General features: G+C 27.5%; 1 protein-coding gene across 2 annotated transcripts; it reads left to right on the forward strand.

The window, feature by feature from the left end:
* The first annotated feature begins 3990 nt into the window (after nt 1–3990).
* Nucleotides 3991–23177, forward strand: Cont (Contactin). 2 transcript variants are annotated; one of them, XR_001506335.2, is made up of 22 exons: nt 3991–4442; nt 7390–7619; nt 7743–7982; nt 8114–8267; nt 8335–8512; nt 8591–8791; nt 8853–8955; nt 9892–10073; nt 10448–10738; nt 11161–11298; nt 11553–11693; nt 11760–11929; nt 13341–13479; nt 13569–13706; nt 13770–14005; nt 14066–14242; nt 14307–14492; nt 15379–15553; nt 16483–16616; nt 16682–16865; nt 17333–17447; nt 20841–23177. XR_001506335.2 is itself a non-coding variant. In XM_015521966.2 (21 exons), exons 1-21 carry the CDS (start codon nt 4254–4256, stop codon nt 20933–20935), a joined length of 3681 nt encoding a protein of 1226 aa, XP_015377452.2. In that variant the 5' UTR covers nt 3992–4253; the 3' UTR covers nt 20936–23177. The 2 variants fall into 2 exon arrangements, 1 of the variants encoding a protein (XP_015377452.2); XM_015521966.2 differs by lacking the exon at nt 17333–17447 and having other exon boundaries at nt 3992–4442.
* The last annotated feature ends 522 nt before the right edge of the window (nt 23178–23699 follow it).

Below are 23699 nucleotides of genomic sequence, written 5' to 3' on the forward strand. Positions count from 1 at the left end.
AATTGTAATTTGTAGTAACATAACCATTTATGGAATTTTAAGTTTAACTTTTGAGATTTTTGATTCACTAATCTCATGGACTTGTTTGCCATATTTTCCGTTGTTTTTACTGTTCATTTATTTATGATATTTTAATACTTTTCATCAATTAAAATGCAATACATATTTTAAATTTTGTTTTCGTTCGTATTTTGTATGTGCTGTATAATATATTACACATCATACTTAAAATAATAACCTTATTTTAGAACAATATTTTCAAATCATTAATACTAACCCTCTACCTATATCATAGCTATACAAGCTAGATACCAATTTTAAAATTTGTAAGCGCCAATCTAAATAAATTCAAGTTTTTCTGTTGTGTGATTGTTATCTTAACTAAGTCTCATCGAAACAAATTTTATGCTTTGAGTGGAGTTTCACACATACGTTATACGTATCTTATATATTTTAGATTCTGACCCTCACACAGGGGCGGATCTGAAGCTTAGTTAAAGAGGGGGGGGGGCGAATTCCGAATAGGAATATCCATGAGTAATATACAAGTACAATGAGCAAGGTCAAACCTGGTGGGTTTAGGGGGTCACCACCCTCAGAAATCCGTACCTATATCAAATTCGGATCAAATAGTTATAATCCGTATACTATAAAATGATCACGATATACATTTTTCAACCTCCCCCCCCCCTCGCCAAAAAAAACATTTCCTGCTTTTGCACCTGCAATGAAGACTTGATGTAGTTTAAGTAATTTATGGAAAAAGAAGTACAACACTTAAAATTAATTGTAGGTTCTTTTATTTGTGTAAACATAGGTAGGTATAATTATAATAATAATTTAATGTTTCTTTTTTTTTCATTTGCAAACCTATTTATTACTTCTTCTATGTTTACAATAATGTCTTTATATGTGGGCAATATGCCAAGCCAGTCAGCCTATGATCACCCATTCGTGATCTCAACCATGTTTTTAATTTACAAATTAAAAACAATAAGAAATAAGCAAACATGCAAAGCATTATGTAATATAGATGCAGATATTTTCATCTTAAATAAAAAGCAAAATTTTTATTTTTATTATTAAGATTTAAATATATTAATTATTACCTAATTAATTTATGATAAATATAAGACAATAAATAATTCAATTATACAACACAGTGTGTAATAAACAGGGCATCAGGGCTGTACATTTATAATACAAAAAAACTGATATAAAAAAAGGCCTGAGGGCCCAAAGGGGGGGGGGGCGATTGCCACGTCGTCCCCCCCCCATAGATCCGCCACTGACCTCACAGCATAGGGAGTACCTTGAGATAGCACAAGGATTTCTGATAGGAGTCCCGGGAGTTTCCTTATGAGCTCCCTCTTATGTCCACGCGCGTATTAAAATACCCAATTGAAGTTAATCAGGAATCCCGGTAGAAATCAACTATGACTCCTATTAGATATCACCAGTAACTCCTAATAGAAATCACTGAAAATTACAAATAGGCATCAACAGAAACTCCTTATAGGAATCACCTAACACTCCTTATAGAGATCATTGAGGATTCCTAATTGAAATCAAGAAACAGAATATTTTTTTACAATTATTGCTTGGCTTACCTTTTATATTCTCCTATTTATATTTTTAGTGCTTTAGTACAAGGGCACATTTATTTTCAGGGAATGGCGACTTTGATACAACTTTTTTCATATATCTAGATTTAATGATTTAAAAAGAACTAATAATATAAAATAAGAAAATAAGTTAATAAGAAACTCTAGGAATCATTTCATAATTTGAATAAATACTTCTATTTTTTATAGGTACATATTATATGTATTTTATAACATAATATTATATTACACTGTATACAATATAATAAGTATGTAGCCGAGCGGAGCGATGATGTATTGATTTTACAATGATGAGTTTTTTTTTGTGTTTATGTTCACGAAATAATGTTTCGATTTTTAACCTAAGTAGTTTTTTCCAGTTGGAAAGTGAATCTAGTTGGTGCATAGGGGAGGTTAAATTCCCAGCAGTTTTCAAAATCACCGGGGAAAACAAAAAAAAAAAAAAATTAAGGAAAAATATAATTCAATATGGTTAAATACACATCTTATACCTACTGACAAACCGTGTCCACTTAGAATCGCTTTTCGTATACAATGGTATTATATCATTGAATTCAATTTAATACGCCATCCATTATAGAGTAATTCACTTTTAACCTACTTTACAGCAGAGCGACATCCACTTACTTACGCCCTTTTTTTATTTATTAATGTAGAAATTAGAATTGCATATTGTTTTGCAAAAACAAAAATTGTATGACGCAAGTAGATGATTAACATTCATGGTAATTATTTTACCTTTTCTTCAACCATACCGTATTATAAATATTGTATACTACTATAATTCTGTACTTTATTCTGTATAAATATCTATTTTTAATAAATACCAACCCATTAGGTGTTACTGAAAATTCTATTTCAGAATTAGACTTGAGTGCGTAACGTTTTTCGTACTCACTTATTACTAATTTCTCTTTAATTTTGCCCTTATAATTGTGATAAATATTAAATTGAAATAGGTTCTCAAAATATTATACTGGCAATCAGGGCGAGATTCGGTAAGTCTTGGCGCCCTTCGAGAAATATTTTTTAATCTGCCGGTAATTTGGTATAGTAGGCAGTAGCCCATATTGAACGAATTTTAATATTAATAAATAATAATGACCTCATCACGTTTGTTGACTGTATATGCTGTTATATAGCTGTCATTAACGTGAGTATTGCAGCAAATTTCTCATACCAGTCCAAAATTTTAGCGGTCCTTCTAGATTTTCTCGAATGACTGACGGGCCTATCCGCGGGCCTGTTGACAATACTGGTATTCGTTTAGTATGTGACCTACCGGTCGCGTGACCTACCGTATAGGGTGAACGTTTTGTATGCGTGACCTACCGGTCCGGTAATTAATTTAAAAACATACAAATTAAAAATTATATAACTAGACGTTATTTTATTATTACAGATAACGGATTACATTCAATATCAGTCAAAATATATTATTATTACAAATTACGGATTATATTTAATATCAGTCAAAATTAATTTAAAAATAGTTACAATTAAAAATTATATAATTAGGTTATTTCACTATTACAGAATATCAATATAAAAAAAAAAATGCCAACATTTTAAAGTTTTAAACACGCGATATCGGATTGACGACAGAACAGGTACTGACAATATTGTCGATAATGTTAAAATGACAAAATATCTATTGGTAATAACCAGTAAATATAATATAATAGAACTATAAAGATAAGCAAGCATAGATTGTCTATATCTATAATATAGATAATCGTCTAGGTAGGTCACACACTAAACCCAGTAATACAGGTAGGTCACATACTAAATTCGATTTTCATCCGGTAGGTCACATACTAAACGAATACCACAATACTTAATACCTAGGTATTATTCTAAATTATGAATTAGTAGGTAATGGTCTCATTGGCATAATCTGGTTTAAATTTCTTTGGAAAGGAGAAGTAAGGCAAAGACTGTGGTAAAATTAAAATCTAAAAGATAAAAATGACACAACTGCTGAACTGCCCACTATATCAGTTGCCCCCTGCCATACCAAGAAAAATGAATATTATATTATGCATACCTAGCATATCCATAATTTATGTTCTATTGAATATTGAGTTAATATTATTAAATATTATATCAGATAGGTTATATGGGTAGGTAGTTGTTCGGTGTTCGACTTACAGATTTTCATCATTAAAATTTCATGTTGTGGTTCAATAATATAATTAAATTCTTAAACTTTTTACCTCCGTATACGATGACTAACGAGGGGCGTGTACAACACTACAACACCAACGGACGCGACATTCCGTTCAACGAAACTGATAACAATTAAAGAAAAAACCACCTTGCGCATTGTTCCAGACCACGATCGGGCGGGCGTGTTCCGAGATGCGACGGTGATAACGCGGCTGTAAACACTAAACAGTTTCTTGTCGCATTTTGTCATTAACGTTATTATTGCCATTATTCATTGGTATTCATTATAGTTAGGTACATCAGCTATTGTTTTTTTTTCTGTTTTATAAATCGTTGCTCGGTTTTAATTATAGCTCTTCTCGTTCTCGTTAAATCGCGATGAACGGTCACAAACCAGCATAGTAAATCATCAGTGTACGAGGCACACAGTGGTCGGTGTTTTTTATTTCGCTTTTCAAAATGATCAGGCCCAGCTATCTGTGCGTTTTGGCCGTCCTGTGGTGCTCGACGCCGTCCACTTGGTCGCAATTCAACGACGTGGAAACCAACTGGCATTGTCCGCAGTACTGGGTTCAGTACGGGAACTCTTGTTACAAGTTCGTCAAGTCCCCGTTCCGACCGAGAAGTGAAGCTCACAGAAACTGTTTAGTATGTATTGTCAATAAAAAAATAAATACGTTTAAAAAAAAAAAAAAAAATGTTTTTCTTAATAGAATTATTTGTCTTATTCGTGAAATGCAGTACTATAGTTATAACTTATAGTTATAAATAAGTTATATTATGTGATACAGTGGTAGTTGATAGATTCTAATAGGTAGTGGGTTTGTTTTTTAATGCGTGTAATTTACCTTTACGAAATAAGTTGTTTTACCTCCCAAACAGTGTTTATAACTAGAGGTCGGATTTTTATGATTTTACATATTTGTTTCTAGTCTATGCAGTTAAATGGAAGTGAGAAATCTTTACAATTCATGAAACACAGAAATCATAGGAAAAGATTTATTTTGCATAAAAAAGCATATTTTATGGGTTAGAGAATATTTAACACGTTAGAGAATATATGAGAATATTTTTGTAATATCGGCATATAATGAATATATTTCATGTATATCAGCACTTTGATAGGTATAATGTTCACTAAATAATTCTGTTTATAAATAATTAATTTCTGGGTTTTAATAAAAATTAATCTACAGGTATTATAACCTTATCGATTGCGATAGCACGGAGGTTATTTCGTTAGCTAAAATAAATTTAAACTGAATTTTTTTTTAATATTAAAAGATTATTTTGCATATTTAAGGACATAAAATATCATATATCTGGTATTTTAAAAGAATATTAAGGGAATATATTGCCTAATTTATGCGACATAAAAACATCATATTTTAAGGATTTTAAGAGAATATAAATCCGACCTCTATTTATAACATTACAATATGTGGGTTATTAAAGTTTGAATACACTTTATACCTACTAAATATCCATAAAGAGTGTATAGTAAAATCTTGCAGGCAGAAAAATAATTCATTTTATATTAATAATATTTTTAACTAGTTATCGTTTCCTTACCCGCTTAGCTGTAAACTGTGATTTCATATGCCAGTGGCATACCCAGGATATTCGAATGGGGGGGGGGGGGGGGCAAAATCTATATTGGTATTCGATACCATAATAAACGTAACGTTTATGCTTTGCTTATACTAGGCCATTGTTACTAAAGATAATACGTTGTATTTAATACCGTATTTTAGAAATATCATGGTTTGTAAGCCCTCCCTCCCTTTGGTATGCCACTGTCGTATGCTATTTACCAAACTGGTTTGTAGACCATGCATAATCTTTTTGAAAATTTTATCAAATTACCATACTACTTATACTTAGTTATTGTATATAAATACCTAATTCAAATATAATTAGTACATTTGAATACATTTTAAGTATTTCTTATATTATTATTGTACTTAATAATTAAATTACATAATATTGTTTAGTTAAATATTATTGATAAAAGAAAAATGTTGGAAAAAGCCCAAATTAAATGTATACATCAAGCATTAAAAAATAGTTTAAGAAATTAACTTTTTTCAAGATATACCATAGACACTCAATATACTAAGTATATGTTCCTATATTTAGATCGATAAAATGTTGGCCATAATATTCACCGTTTTGTGTGTAAGTTGTGTAGGCTTGTGTTCATTTATTATGGTGTATGCTCTCTACTCGTCACTGTTATCGTTCCTAGTTAAACTTCTCTTTAAATAATTGAAAAAGTGATTTTCTGTGATGTTTTTCAACTGTAAAAAATTAGCACTTCAATGTTTATATTGGAGACAATATACTCCAAATGCCAAATGCTCCTAATTAACCATGTTTTGACGATTTGTCAGTTCTTTCCATTTATTGATTCATTTTTTTTTTTAGTTTTACATTTTTAATATTTCTGATTCTTTGTTCCCTTCATCACAAACGTGCTCAGTTATATCTTCTGTTTCCTTAAAAAAAAAGATTGTTCAGTTTCTACAGACTACAATACAACCTGGTCAATGAATTATAAAGCATTTAAAAAAACATATCTACTACATACAAGCTCATCAGCTCCTGTCAAATGTATGTTTTCATCTGTGGATTTATAAATAATCCTAACAAAAAAATTGCCTGATGTTACTTAAATTATTTCTTAAAGGTAACATGTTAAATAAAATATAAAGTAAATACATTTACCCTGACTATCATTACTATATATTAGACACATTACAATTAAATAATAACATAGGTACTAAAATTACCATAGTTCTATACCTAATACCTATAGTAGTATTAAGATAATAGTGTAATAGTAATATAAGGAGTTATGATGTTGAGAATGGTATAATAATTAAGTTATTACTGTAGTTTGGTGGTATCAACTGGTATATCCGTAATGTATTACCATAATATGTGTTGCTATAAAAATTGTTTATTTATATTTTACGTGTTTAAATTGTAAATATTTGTCATTAATGTTGAATTTTGACATGATCAAAATTACAGATAAGAAAAACAATTGTAAAGTTAGCAAATCAAGTTCTCTAAAATTGTATTTGTACTTTAATCAAAAGACTTAAAATATTAACTTTAATTAATATTGTTATAAGAGGACGCTACACAAGACACAACCATTTGTTGTCTCCGTCTTACGAGTGTATAACATAGCAAATATACACTTAGAAAATCACGTTTAGCGCTGTTAATTTACAAATTAGAGTGAATCGGCCTATTATGAAAGTTTATGTAAAAAACATTATCTGTGTTTTTATTTGGGTTTTTTTCCTATAGTTCAATTTTGTAGCAAGTTATGTGTATATAAAAAAGTGTAAATTAAAAATGCTTATACTCATTTAAAAACTAAGTTATCATAAAAAAAACCCTCATACAAACACAGATAATGTTCTTACCATTAAGTTTCATAATAGGTCAATTTACTCTAATTTTTAAACTAATGGAATTAAATGGGATCTGCTATTTTGCTGTGTTACACACTTGCAAAACGGAGACAGCAAATATGTGTGTAAAATCATTTTAATAGAATTAATTATTTGAACGTTTTTAGGCATTTGGAGCTGATTTAGTTAGTGTCAACAGCTTAGATGAACATGGTTTCCTCATAAATCAACTCTTGCAACAAGACCCACAACATAGACAGTGGTATGTAGGTGGAAAGCAAACAAGCCCTGGAGTGTGGGTAAATGATGTCGAAAACAATGTTCCACTTATTGATGTTGAAAGTGCACTCTTACCTGAACAACACACAACATTAAACAGAGATTATATAGCATACACGTAAGTTGTTAATACATCTTAAAAAATTATATCTACTTTTTATGAAGCTAATCTAATTTAATTAATAAAAATTTGCTATACCAAAAATAATAAAAAATATTACATAATAATTACTTTTTTCAGGTATTCAGTTCAATTACAAAAATGGGGATTTGAAAAAGTTCCCGGAGATCGATATCTGCTTTATATTTGTGAAATACCTCTTAATAAACAACATTTAATAGTTGAAGAACGTTCCTATAAGTATGGCTATAATATTGATGATCAGCAAAAAGTACCTCGAGGTCCTTACTTTATTAAGGAACCAACAGATGTAGTATTTGATAGTTCTGGATCATCAATTACCAACGATGTAGCTCTAAGGTATGTATACACGATTATAAGAAATTACCATTGTAATTAAATATTAATTGATTTATATATAAATTTATTATTTTATTGAATTAAAAAAATATTTATTAAATTATATTAAATTGATGAAAAAAATATTTTAGTTGTGTTGCTGGAGGGTATCCTACACCAACATATGAGTGGTTCAAAGAAGATTATGATAATCAAGATCAATTAGTATCTTTAAAAATTGATCCACTAAGTAATAAGAGGTTCACATTAAGTGGTGGAACCCTTATTATTTATGCTCCTAAGAGGGTAAAAATTAGTTTTATATTTAAATCAGTGATCAAGGTATATAAATAAATATTATTGGTTATAATAGGATGAAGACAGAGGTCGATATCATTGTAAAGCATCAAATATGTTTGGTTCTGTAGTTTCTGAAAGTATACAACTTTCATTTGGATTTATTGGTGAATTTAATTTACAACGTCCTCTTGAACGTGGTAATAAGAATTGGGGTAAAACAATATTTTGTGATCCTCCTCAATATTTCCCTGGTGAGAAATTATTTTTTATTTTTAAATACTTTTGTATGCATTATCAAAATAATGGCCTATTAATTTTGACCGTTTTAGAGGTGAGATATTTTTGGGTCAGAGAATCTTTTCCTAACATGGTCCAAGAAGACCGGAGAGTGTTTGTCTCATATGATGGATACTTGTATTTTTCCTCTTTGGAAGAAAGTGATGCTGGCAACTACAGTTGTAATGTGCAAAGTGAAGTTTCAAAAACTGGCAAAAATGGGCCCTTGTTCCAATTACATGTAGTGACACATTGTATGTACTCATATTTTTATAGTGTTTTTTAATAATATTACTAATTGAATTATCTTTTTAGCTGATTATCAACAACTTATACTTCCCAACAACTTCCCTAAAGCTTTTCCAGAAGCACCTATTGCTGGTCAAGAAGTTAGGCTTGAATGTGTTGCATTTGCATAGTAAGATTATTATTCTAATTCAATTTTATATATATATATATATATATATATGTATATACTTGTTATATAAGATACCTACTTTATATTTGTTACTACATGGTTTCAATCAAATAATCTGTTTTATGTAGAAATTGGCATTATTTTACTAGTCATTTTTAACGATGCTTAATAAATTTAGAAAAATGTGGTGCTAAGATTTAAAAAAAATATGAATATTGACTAGGAATTATAATCAAACTCTGATATTCTTTAGACAATGTGATAATTTAGTGGCATTTTTTCTTTTTTAATTGTAAATTAAATTAATTCAACTATACATCTTATTATTGGCGTTGCAGTTGGCATACTCCCATCTTATTACATTTTATTTTGATATATTTACTAATTTTTAAAATTCCTGTAGTCCAGTAACAGAATATTTATAAACTCAATCCTTTTCAATGATTTATTTACTTCTGTACTTAAGAAATTCTATACACTATACATGTAATCATAGGTTTGTGCACAAGGTGAACTACTTTTAGTAAACATTTTTTGGTTTAAAAATAACATTGAAATTGAAAACCTTGATACACACATTATATACTATTTCCTACTATAGTTACAACAATTCATGTAATTTCTAGACAATTTTTATAATTATAAATTTATAACTATTCCTAATTAAGTAATTAATCATGGAAATATTGTAAAAAAAATGATACATTTTTGTTATTGACTAACAATTCAATGCTTTTAAGATATTCCTTAAAAAACATAATTATTTTCTGAATAATTATTATCATAATATCTTGAAACATATATATTGTGCATTTAAGTAACTCAGTAATTGTTGTACAAAATTTAATTTAAATATTTTTAGCCATTAGGTACTAAACAACTAAGTGATTTGTTTTCTAATTATCATCAATCATTTTTGTTAACTTTTATTTCTAGCCCTGTACCTTCATACAATTGGACAAGAAAAGGTTCTCCATTACCTAAAGGTGCTTATTTGACTAGCTACAACCGTGTGTTGGTAATTCCTGAAGTTCAGGTGGAAGATCAAGGAGAATATAATTGCCATGTTTTTAACGATCGGGACAGTAAAGAGAAGAGTGTTACTTTAACAATACAAGGTAATTAATAATTATAGCTATATAGTACATAATATATATACTATATAGAGAAGTTACTGGCTATTTTTGTGGTGCTGCCATGATTTTTTGCTAAAGGGCTAATGTTTATGCATTATAAACCTCAGTTTATGTTTTATATAATGTCTACATTTAATCCATTTTAATAAATTTTTAACTATCAGAAATTATTTCGAAACTATTTTTTTTTCTTAATAATCGTCCATTGGCTGATTGTTTTACAAATAGACAATTGGTACACTCATGTCTGTAGATGATTGAGAGTATTTATTATAGATATTGCTATTAATTTTGGATTGTTAAATGTACTAGATATTATGTGTAATTTTATTTTTTTTAACTATATATCCTTTTAGCCGAACCAAACTTCACAATCCCACTGGAAGATAAACACATGGATCACCTGTCAGAGTTGACTTGGACATGCGAAGCTTTTGGCGTTCCTGATGTAACATATAAGTGGTTTAGAAATGGTGAACCATTAGAAATTGAAAAGCTACCACTAGGAGACCAAAAACGGTATTTGATACAGGACAATGTATTGAGTATTAAATTTCTAGAACATGATAAAGATTCAGGAATGTATCAATGCCAAGCTCGCAATACTTTAAAAACCCGTTATTCATCTGCACAATTAAGAGTGCTATGTAAGTTGATTTCTTTCTTTAAGAGGATGTGACAGCTCATTTTGCACCTGTCTTATAAATATACAACATAGCAAATTTTACATTAACTATAATCTATTTTAATTTAGCTATTTTTAAAATTAAAGTGAATTGATCCACTTTTAAATGTAAAGGTAAGGTAAGTCATTAATATTTAGGACACAGCCGATGTTTTTATTTATGTTTTTATTTTTAAAATGATCATAACTTACATAAACATAATAATGGGTCTATTCTCTTTAATTTTAAAAGTAACATGATAAAATGGATTATTTTTAATAGAAAGTTTGCTATGTTGTATGTTTGTAAGACAGAGACTGACAATACATATGGGTGCCACGTCCTTATAATGTACACAAAACCATAATGATAAATTTATAGTATGTTTTTCCTTTATTTTATAGCTTTACGTCCATCATTTAAAAAGAAACCATTAGAGCCTGAAATATATGGTGCTGAAGGTAAAAATGTAACAATTGAATGTAATCCTGAAGCTGCACCTAGACCTAAATTTACATGGAAAAAAGATGGATACATAATAGGTTAGTAATACTTCATTTTTTTTTTAAAATAAATTAATATATTGGCTTTAGTAATTTATAAAATAATGTAATTAATTTTGATACATTTTCTTCATTTAGTTAATATTTTAAATCATATATAATGAAAAATTATTTTTTAAATTTAAATTATTAGTATATTTATGTATTTAAATGTAATTTGAGTAAAATTATAATTATATACATGATTAACTTAAACATTTTTTGCTAATAAAATGTTATCAATTATTATCTAGGGTCTGGGGGTAGACGTCGTATATTAGAAAATGGAAATTTGATAATTAATCCAGTTGGAAGAGATGATGAAGGTATGTATATATGTATTGCTGAAAATACTTTTGGAACCGAAGAAAGTCATGGAAGACTTATTGTTATGCGTAAGTTTATATATTGTTAAGTAAATGTATCATTTTACATTTTTGTAATTATTATTTTTACTGTAGGTGGTCCTGTATTCATTGAACAACTTAATCCCCAAATTAGATCGATTATTAAACATGATTTACTATTACGATGTCAAGCTGTTTCTGATGAACTCTTAGACATTGCATATGTTTGGACCCATAACAATATGCCATTGCTTAATTCTAATTCTGAACTGGTTGGACATGTTGTGAGTATTAATCTTTTAAATCACCTCAAATTTCAAGTTATTCAACTTATTACCCTATTTTATATTATAAATTTGTATCCATTAATATATAATATGTAATAATTAAATTGTTTTTTTATCATATGTTTTAATTGATTTATAGTTTTTAATGAATGACGAGTAGATTTGCACTCGCATACTTATTTCTTTTGTTACAGATATAAGTCTTAGTATAAAATCTAATATAGTACAGTAGTCAGTAATTAGAAACCACAAAATAACTTAATTATTAAAATTACTCCAAATTCACTAGGGTTTTGTAAAAAATAGATTTTTGATTTATTGTATTGTTTAATTAGTATAGTGTCTATACTTAAAATTTTTTGGCTATCTCCCAATATGCGGTCTACCTCCGTTTTGTGTGCTACGTAACTATAAATATGAGTATAGTATGCGGTCTATCAATGTTATGTGTTCTACCTATATAGCTGGGAATCCCGCATCATTTATATTTATTATCTTTGGAGGCCTCTTAGACCAAAATCGTTTAAAAAAATGTGTGGTACTAATGAAGACCTCTTAGATAGGTACTTGCCGAGTGTTGGTGGCGAGGATTAAATAAAACAGATAATATTTTTGATGCTTTCCTTAGAGATATGAAATTATGCTTTGTGGATAATTTTGTGGATCCTTAATAAACTAATTTTTTTTTATACTTTAAAATACTTTTATATTATTACGGTAGATAATTTTGTAGATCCTTAATAAGTAATAAATAAAAAATTTTTTATACTTTTAATTATACTTATATTGTACTTTATTACTTTAATATTATTACGGTAGACCACGTCCATTTTGGTAGACCGCATATTGGAAGATAGCCAATTTTTTTTTACAAAATAAGCTTTTTCTGTAATGTTACTAGACAAAATAAATAAAATATTCATTTCCTACCAAAAACAGTTAAGGAGCAAACAATTCAAACATTTTTTAAAAATTAAAATAGGACTTCTGGTACTATATATTTTTTTGCTTATTGGTCTAAATTGCACAAAAAAAAAAAAAACTTTTTCAATAGACCTAAATAGTGTTGTAATATTAAAGTAGTTTGGAATAAATACATGTCAGAAATATATTGTGTTCTAAACTTAAGAAGCCAAAATGATAAAATTGGTTTCTTAAATACAATGAAAAACTTCTTATGAATTTTTAATTTCCATGTACCTAATGTGTTTTAATAAACCATTATACATTTTTATAATAAAATTTTTTATTTAATATAATAGTGATGAACAGAATTATGGCATAGGAAGTCCAGTTTATTAGTAGGTAGTCGCAATAACTAATAAGCACCAACAATTATCAATAATATACTATACCTTTGCATTTGATTGTTTTTATATGTTTAAAAATTAACATTTTAATGTTAAAGAGCATAAATGGTGGAGAGTTGTACATTCATAACATGACGTTGGAAGATTCTGGTGAATACAAATGTTTTGTACACAGTGTGGTTGGAGAAATATCATCAACGACTACTTTATTTGTGGATGGACCTCCTGGACCTCCAGGTAATATTCTATTTTTACCTAAACGTTATAATACAATATGTGTATGTATAATGTAGTTACAGTAGTTCATTGAATTGTTTTTTGTATAGGTGGAGTACAAGTTGAAGTCATCAAAACTTCTGCCAAACTGCAATGGACTGATGGTGCGGCAAATGGACGTCAAATTACTCACTACATAGTAAGCGCCCGTTCACAGTGGAACAGTACTTGGTATACAATTGCCACAGGTAATTTTTAATTAATATAAATATATATATTTTTTTACTGAAAACTGTTATATAATGTTACAGATATTACAGCCAAGGAAGTTGATAGATATAATGGGCGTAAAGAAGCATTATTAGAAAATGTTCTGCAACCCTGGTCCAAGTATGAATTTAGAATGGTAGCAGGAAATGATATTGGATTTGGTGAAGTATCTCTTCCATCTCCTCAAGTTAACACACCAGCTGATCGCCCATATAAAGCACCTACAAATATCACTGGAGGTGGTGGCAAAATTGGAGATTTAACAATTGTGTGGAAAGTAAGTTATTGTCACTTTATTTTTTATGAATTGGTCTAAATATATTCTTTTACCAAATAGCCTCTATCTTCACAAGATCAAAATGGACCAGATATCTATTACAAAGTATATTGGAGACGTATGGGTCATGATACAGATTTTCAGTATGAGACATTGCAAGATAGTGGTAATATTGGAATGGCAGTAGTGCACATTAAACCAGAATTTTATTACACTGAATATGAGGTCAAAGTTCAAGTAAGAATTTTTATTTTTGTTTATTATATTCTCTATTTGTATAACAAATTGTTTGTATATACAGCCTTTTAATTCATTTGGTGCTGGTCCTATATCAGATCCTAAAGTGATATATAGTGCAGAAGATATGCCACAAGTATCTCCTCAACAAGTGTTTGCTATTTCATACAACTCAACTGCCATTAATGTTAGCTGGGTACCAATTGATCAATCACGAGAAATGTTACGTGGTAAATTAATTGGCCACAGAGTTAGTATATTTCATAATATATTTAATGTATATAATTTTCAAATGATTCTCTGAGTATCTCTTTTAGTATATATAGTACATCTAATATGTGTCATCAACATGTTTAAAGGTATTTTGGACGTGTGATCTTACTGTAATCACAAAAATGTTGGAGAATAAAAACCAATTGTCCCTATATATAGTGGGTTCCGCTTAATTTGATCACTTTGGTGCAAGCCATTTTGATTCTATAAAACATTTTTTTCCTAATTTAATCTTTTTACACAATTGCATATTTATTTATAATTACATTTTTAATAATTTATAATACATACAATTATTTATTTTTTATTTAATTTTTAATTAATGTTTCTATATTTATGTATACATTTATGCTTGAAATAAAATTAAAATTAAATATATACATTTAAAACAAATTAAAGAAACTATATATTTTTGATTCCATTTGACAATCTACAAATTTCATTTTTATATTAGCCTGAAATTAAATGAAATCAAATTAAAATTCATATTCATGTTTTTTTGTTAACAATATATATTATATATATATATATATATATATATATATACCATAAAAATGATAAGATTTTTCATAAAAGTGATTCAATTATCTGGTATTTAGTGATTCTTATAAAAGGTTGATTCTATAAACCAGTTATCACATTAAGCAGATCTCACTGTATACATTAGAAAAATATTTTTACTGAACAGCATACCAAATTGTATGGTTATGCTTTATCAGCTGAGTATTCTAAACCTAAAAAATGCATACAAAATTATTATGGACTCCTCATTGACAAGGGCATATCAGAGCGTATTTGAAGTCAACATTGAACATATTAAATTGTTTAATAACTTAACTATAAATACATTTTTTTTTTTTTAGTTGAAGTATTGGAAAAAAGACGCAAGTGAAAGAGAAGAAGATGCTGTATATTATTTAAGTAGATCTGTTCAGCCTTGGGCACTTATTGTTGGATTGCAACCAGACACAGAATATTATGTAAAAGTAATGGCTTTCAATTCAGCTGGAGAAGGTCCAGAAAGTGAACGATATATTGGTGAGATCTTAAATCAACTGTAATTGGGTTCCCCAACAAAGTGATCGTGATCAAATGGTTAATTTTTTGAGGAATATTAGTCAATTGACTCATTCGTATTAAAAATGAATTATACCAATATCCGTTAATCACATGTGTGGCCTTAAACTTTTAGGCTATCATACACTTTTGCGCTTTATAATATATGAAGTAAAATATTTATTAAGAATTTTCTAATTGTGAAGTAATGAAAGAACATTCTTATCACATTGACAGAAAATCACAAAAGGCGCTTCTATATCAGTTTTTTTGTTTGGTAATGCCAGGCAAGGGATACTTTTGAATAATACTGTTATAGTGACCTAGAAGTTTCAACCCATAGACTATCTTTTTTTAAAATTATTATTTGAATATTAATCCTATATAATTCAACTACCAACATATCATTTATTTTGTTTCACACACAATTTTTTACATTAATCAAAGATACAATATTATGTTTTACAATTTATTTTGAAGATTAAACTTTTTGATGAGTTTTAAATTATACTATTTATTAATTAAAAGTAACCTGTGATAATATTATCAAACAGAATATTACAGATAGATATCTGTAAATTAAACCCAATTAAAATAATAAGCAAGTACATAGTATACTATATAAGTATTTAACTATTAAATATTGACATATTGTTATGTGTTACCACATTTAGTTTTGGTTGGTCACATATTGAACAAACGCCAATCAACTTACATATATTTTATGTATTGATGGTATTTTCTCTATTAATTTAATAACAGAATTTTTCCTCACTGATATTTTTTCAACTTATGTAATTTGACATAGATTTTGTATTGTTTAATAAAAATAAAATAAAATTGTTATACCTTTAAAATGTGAGTCATTGTAAAAATAGTGACTATAATTACATGTTATATTCTTTTTACAGAACGAACATACAGAAAAGCTCCTCAAAAACCACCATCATCTGTTCTAATTAATGGCTTAAATCCAGACACCATACAAGTAACTTGGCGATATGTACAACCAACACTTGAAGAAGAACCAATCAAAGGCTACAAGGTTTGTATATCATTAAAACCAATACAGTTTATATAATTTTTGATTTATATAATGTGAATTAATAGGTGCGGGTTTGGGAATATGATCAAGATATGAGTACTGCAAATGATACAATTGTTGAAATTGGAAGCAAATTAGAAGCCCACATTACTAAGTTAACACCTGGCAAAGTTTACAAACTTCGAGTGTTAGCATATTCCAATGGTGGAGATGGACGAATGTCATCACCTGCTAAAACTTTCCAAATGGGTAAGATTTAACTACTGTTATACATTTATCCATCCATATTTTTTTTTATACTTAAATAAATGTTAGTACATTATTTGTTTATTTATAGAAACAGTTTAAATATGTCTATTATTAGTTAATCAGTAGGTACATTACCTGAAATGTGTTGACAATGTCAAAAACCTTTATTTCTATTTGTAATATTTAATTTACAATGTCTAATAATTAAAATTGTTATACTTTATGTTTATTAGGTATATAATAAAACACTAGCATAACTGGTATTTTAAAATATTTAGAAAGGGTTCAGTTAGTATCGTGTTTCTTTTCAAAAATTTAGTACGCTTGTTATTATAGAACAAAAACTAATTTGATTTTGTTGAGAATCTGATCAATTTTTCACATTACCAATTAGTAATGTACTGTACTTGGAATTCTAATCCATTTGTTTGCATAACTGGTATAATTTTACTAATGTATAATTACAGGAAGTTTTACTTAATAATGAAAGTTACTTATGCGTAACATATTATATAAATAAATAAAACTATTTATGCATTTATGCTGAACAATACAAGTTTACTCTTCTATTTATCAAAATATGTAAGTAACATAATATTATGTTAATGAAATAAAATAATTTCGCATGTATGGATAATTGTGTAGTCCTCTAATCTAGAATATTGTTCAAGTTATAGTTTTGCATGCATTTTATTTGAAGTTCTATTTGGGGCAAGTAATTGTAATTTGACATACAATCATAAATTTTTTTTTAGAATATACCTGTTTTTATTTGTAACCAATTACAATGACATTTGAGTTCTATATTATATAAAAACAAATCTATTTTATGAATCCATCCGTTATTGAAATTTGATTTTTCACTCATTTAAATTACATCCCTAATCTGAGCGATTAAAATTATGATGAATGTATTTTTTTACCATAAATTCCTAACATGAATCATGTTAAACCAGGTAAATCTTAAAGCGATTTTATGTTTAATTCTCAGGTGTTTCCATAATATTATTTTGTTTTTCATTGATTGGTATATTATTTTCGCTTATTTCTATTACTTTTGCACATCTCAACACAACAGTGCTCCCGACTATTTTCCACAAGTATTTGGGTTTTAGACAATTTCACGTAGTAGTAGTAGGACTGCTTTATACACAGTTATTTTGACCGCACAAGATTGTCTAATTTGTCGGTATTACGATTATTCATATGTACAGAACAACACGCCTGCATGTATTGTCTCCATCTTACATAGCGTTTGTCGGTTTTCATGGGATATTTTAATTTTTAAGTTAATTATGAGCATTTTTAGATTGCAATATTTTATGTTTTACGTACACATATGATATATATTATATATATATATATATATATGACTCATGTAGTAATGTCATTACTCTTAAAATTTGAAATATCGTTGAAAACTATTTAATCACAGAAAAGATTTTTATCTTTAAGTTTGATCATATATGTCAATTCACTCTAATACTAAATCTTACTACAAAATTTGTTCTGCTGAACAGATGAACGTAATTTGCTATATTATGTTCTACGCACAGTTTCTACTACGTAAATAACACCGTGGTTGTACATTTGTAAGTTTTTAGACTAGTCTCGCAAGTGTGGAATCCTTTTAATCACGCTTTGTAACGATCATTGTCAAATCACCAATAATTATAATGTATTAATATAGGTACCATCGACATTAGCTTAATCAAACTGTTACAGTTAATTGTCCGCAACTTGTTAAGAATCATATAAAATCGGGGTCATCATTAGTGAATAATATTATTGTAGTCATTGTAGATTGAGATGTTTTGGAAGGAGTATTTGAAGAGGAAATCATTAAACTAAAATATACTTTTCTGACGAAATGTAACATAATATGAAAATTATACCTCAATAAATAATGCGTTCTTAAACAAAGCATTTTGTCGAGCATTTAAATTGCTTTTAAAATATTAATTTGAATGCTATATTCTCATGTAAAAAGGAAAGGTATTTTTTGTACTAAAAAGATTCAACAAATATTTATATTCATTGTTGTTAGCTAACGAAAAATTATCAGCTCAGCCAATATTATATGTTGAAATAAAGTTGTCAGGAATATGTCTAGTTTTTACAGGAGTCATTCAAAAATTTGATCAATTATTTATTTTTAGAAATTATTATATTGAAAATAATATGTTTATAAGTGTTTAAACAATGTACCTATGAATTATTTGTTTCGTTAAAAAATGTGTTACTTGATTAATTTTTAAAAATGTAGGTATTATAGTAAGCACAGTAAATAGTTTTGTTACAAGTTTATGTAATGTATGTAAAATCTTTGCCTTTTCTTGAATTTATATCAAAATTTGTCGTGTTGAATATGACCGGGTACCAAATATGATTGCTAGATGGTAGATGGCCCAACGCTCCAGTGTTAGCATTAGTATATCACTGCGAAAAATAATAATAACTATTAATATACGAATACTTTCTGTCTTTTTCCTTGGAATTTTAGGTCATCAATGCCATTGTTAAATTTTTATGAAAATAGTATAAACATAAATAACTATAAATATTTGAATCATCATTCTAAAATTTATTTCACAATATGTAAACATCACGGTTTCAAAATAATCAACATTTAAAAGTTAGCAAACATTATAGTTTAATAATAATGCATTATTTTTTCAATTTTCACCAAAAGCAAACACTAAATTAAAATTATTCTCAAAGTAAAATGGCTGGTTTTTTTAACCGTACCTACTCAGTTAATTCACTGTCGGTTATTGCTACTAAAATTAAGAATTTAGAGATTGTTGTGCATTTATTCATGAATAATACACATTAAGATTTTCTAAAGATGTTATTAAAAACTTACGCCTGTGTTGTATGAGGACTGCTAGGAATGGAATTTTTATTATTAATTCTATACATTATATAGTTAATATATATTCAATAATATTATTTGTATTAGGTATAAAATAATATTCACATTAGATTTTATACTAAATTAACAAAACTATTCAAAAGATTATTCGATATCAGCATAAATATATTATATTAATTACTTGTACGGTGTAGATACTGTAAAAAAAAATATTTATTAAAAATATGGGAAGTAATTTAAAAGATACAGATGCGTATATGTACAAGTAGCGTAGAGTTAGGTACATGCAACGGTTTTTTTCTTTATAAAAACTTTATGTTATGATTTATAAAACTGAAACAGCAACAATTCAAATGTGAAATATGTATGAAAAAAAAATGTTTAAACAGTAAATTCGTTTACATAATAGTAACATGTACCCAGTAAAAACCATACTATGTATGCATGTAACTGTAAATAATGATTACATTTTTTATATGTTCGGCGTTCAATTAAGATTTAATGTTATTACAAAATATCCGGTAAAAACGTGGATGCTTTAAAGTAAAACACAGAATCATATTTAGTTCTGAAATATTTACATGGCATATAGTTTCATTGGAAATTAGTTTTTTATGGATTAAAAATTTAAAAAATGATTACTTGTATTTCGCTCTAATATTCTCGTTTGACGCGATGCCAAGAATAAATAAAGTCTGAAAATGTAATTTTACTGGCGTATAACTGTATTTGCGTTTAATCTTTTAAAATATCAATAATTTTGAGTGTCCTTGACTTCATAACTTTTATTCGAGTAAAACGAAAATCGTTTTATGTTATATTTGTTTATTAATTATTTAATATTAAGTAATCACACGTCCGTTTTAGCGTTATACAGTGTAATATGTCCCTCCTACAAAACAATGACCCACGTTTCGTTTAAATTGAAGGACGTGCGCTAATTTTGATTGTTGCCTATTATTTCTTTGTATGATTTAATTGTTTTGTCTTGCATTAATGGGGTACCATAATTTCTGACAAGAATTTCTTATATTTAAATGTATTTATTAAATTTATACTTAAATTTCTGTTTAAAGTTTTTGTGTGTATTTTTTTTCCAGGTAATCCAGAACTGTACTTAACCAACACTGCCGCCAAAAACTCGGCAGCCTGTCTGTCGATCGTGTTGCTATTGAGGTTGTACGGTATCATTTAGAATTTATAGATCTTATAGGTATATAACGCGCACGCGCACATGTAATAATCTCAATTATTATATTTTTTCAACACATTTTTTACAATTTTACATTTTCTACTATTTTAAACGTATATAGTCTTAAGTTAATTAAAATAATTTGCGTTCGATTAATTTTTTGTGATAGCCAATATTATATCATGATAGATTCTATATATTTATAAGAATATAAACCTATGATGGTTAAACTCAATACAATTGTTCATGCAAGTAAAATATCAAAATGTATATGTTTTGGGTCAATGTTATACTGAACGTATATACTGAAGTAGTGCCTTTTAATATTAATATTTAATAACTTATAAAATATTTTTTTATAATTCGAATGAATCAAAAACTCTCATTTGTGTTCAAAATATAAATGCCAGCCATTATTTAATATTATATAATTGTGATTTCTTATGATTCTATAGCAATAAGTGAGGTGTTTAATAAAAAATACAACAAAATGTACGTGTACCTAAGTATATTTTTCAAAGTTGTAAAAATACTTGTTTTTAAGTTATAAGCACATGCATCGACACAAAATAACACTATACAATAATGTCTGTAGTGATAAGTGTTCATACCTACAAATTGTTTGAGATGATAAATTTTGGGCAAAAAATTCCCAGTATAATAATCAATCCATTCCGAAATAAATTCGATTAGTAATTTTAATGTAGGTAAAATTAATAAAAATAACAATGGATTAACATAGCTTAACAATATTATTTTTTTTTATCGTTAGATAAAGAGCAGATTACTTATTAATTATTATTATAGTAATTAAACAATTAAAACAGAGTGTTAAAAAAATGTATTATATTCTAATTACAAAACTCTTAATATATAATTTAAAAAAAAAAGTACCTACTTATGTTAAATTAAGTAAAGTCTAAATATCATGCTTTCTGATGTTAGACAATACTTAAACAAATTTAATTTTGAACAACGTTAATGAATAAAAATCGAACTCTATTTCTACTAAATATAATATTAACAAATTATCTGCGATTTTATGCACTTGAACTGTTTTAGTTGTATCCTTTTTTAAAGACACTTTAATAAGTAAATAAATCAACACAGAGGCACGCAGCTCACAATCAAGCACATCATAACTGAATGCCTCTCATATGAAACGGATAGATGGGAAGCAGGCATCTCAAACATCCTGTCAGAAGCCCTTCACCCAGACAATATAAGACAAATAATAACCTTTATTACTAAGTCCAACCTTATCAATAGAATTTAATATGTAACTTATTGTAAATAATTTAGAGTTAAATCCATTGTTGCCAATGGCCATAGTTGACGAGGCTTAATACAAATAAAAAAAAAATCAACACAGAATCACAAAGTTTTTAAGTTACAAATTATAAAGATTATAAAATATTGCTATTCATTATGTTTGAACAAAATCGAAACAAGTCATAAGTTTATTATAATATCAAACTTACTGTTGACTTATGTGTACTACCAACCTATTAAAAATACTTACCATTTATATATATATATAACTTATTATCTAGTTATGGTATTGGGTATTATATCTATACATTTTTATTCATAATTAGTATTTAGGAAGCATAAAAATGGATTAATTTTTATAACGGAAATTTTTCTCAAAGACCTCAGACAATACGTAGGTAGAAACCAAACAAAATATGCAACATAAATATGCGAACAAAGTCACTTATATATAAATATATATAAATATATATAATTATAGTAAACATAATGTAATCCGTCCACTCAAATATTTTCTTAATGTATATTGTTTTATTTTTGTACTTGTGTTTTCGAAAAGTAAGTTAGTTTTCTCTATTGTATTCTTATAAGTATATGTCTTTTATATTAATTGCTTATATATTTTTTATTTATTCTTCCATGTATACATAACGTACCTATTAGATACCATGTAATATGCGTTTTATAATTTAAGTGAATCTATACCGTCCATATTATACAACCTGTCTAGTGATATTTATTAGTGCACAATAATGACGTACCAATTTAAGTTGTCGTTTAAATTTTACTTATTAGGTACTAATATTGATAAACATTGTTATGTAGCGCATATAGAACAACAATAGTATATTTTACTTACCTTTAATTCATACATTATATATATATATATACACATTCATACATATGAAACTTTGTGACTTACACTTATTTTTTGTTTAAACATTATATTATTAAAGATATTAACTACAGTAAACTTTTAGTTTTTATGTTTCACAATATTATACCATTCCTTTGTCATATATCAAACGCGATTATCGTTCGGAAAATTGTATGGTTTTCTTATACTAATCCACGTGGTATATGGTTGTCACCACTCCTAGTAAACATGGATACTGGCAAATGTCAAGTGAGTTTCACTTGTCTTAGAAGTTAGAAGTCATGGAAAGTCAAGAGGTTTTTGATGTTTTTCCAAAATTTAAAATAATAAATATTTGGAATTTATCATTTCCAGAATCAGCGCATTAAGATTGAAATAAATAGGCGTGGTTTAACCAATAATAATTATAATAAAAATATTTGTAAACTGTTTCAACAATTTTTTATTTACCTTGTAATTTTTGCGATATCCAGAATTCAAGCCATACATGTTTTTGAATAAACTAATTCAAATTGTAAATTATTTGTTTTAGATTCTGAACTGAGTAGTGAACGTATTCAAGGTGTTGGTTTTAAATTGTCTGTGTTATTTTATCTGTGTCCCTGTTAGCAGCTACTT

The sequence above is a fragment of the Diuraphis noxia genome, unplaced genomic scaffold (assembly GCF_037042655.1).
Source record: "Diuraphis noxia isolate RWA-SAM2 unplaced genomic scaffold, SU_Dnox_SAM2 contig0001, whole genome shotgun sequence".
Lineage (NCBI taxonomy): Eukaryota > Metazoa > Arthropoda > Insecta > Hemiptera > Aphididae > Diuraphis > Diuraphis noxia.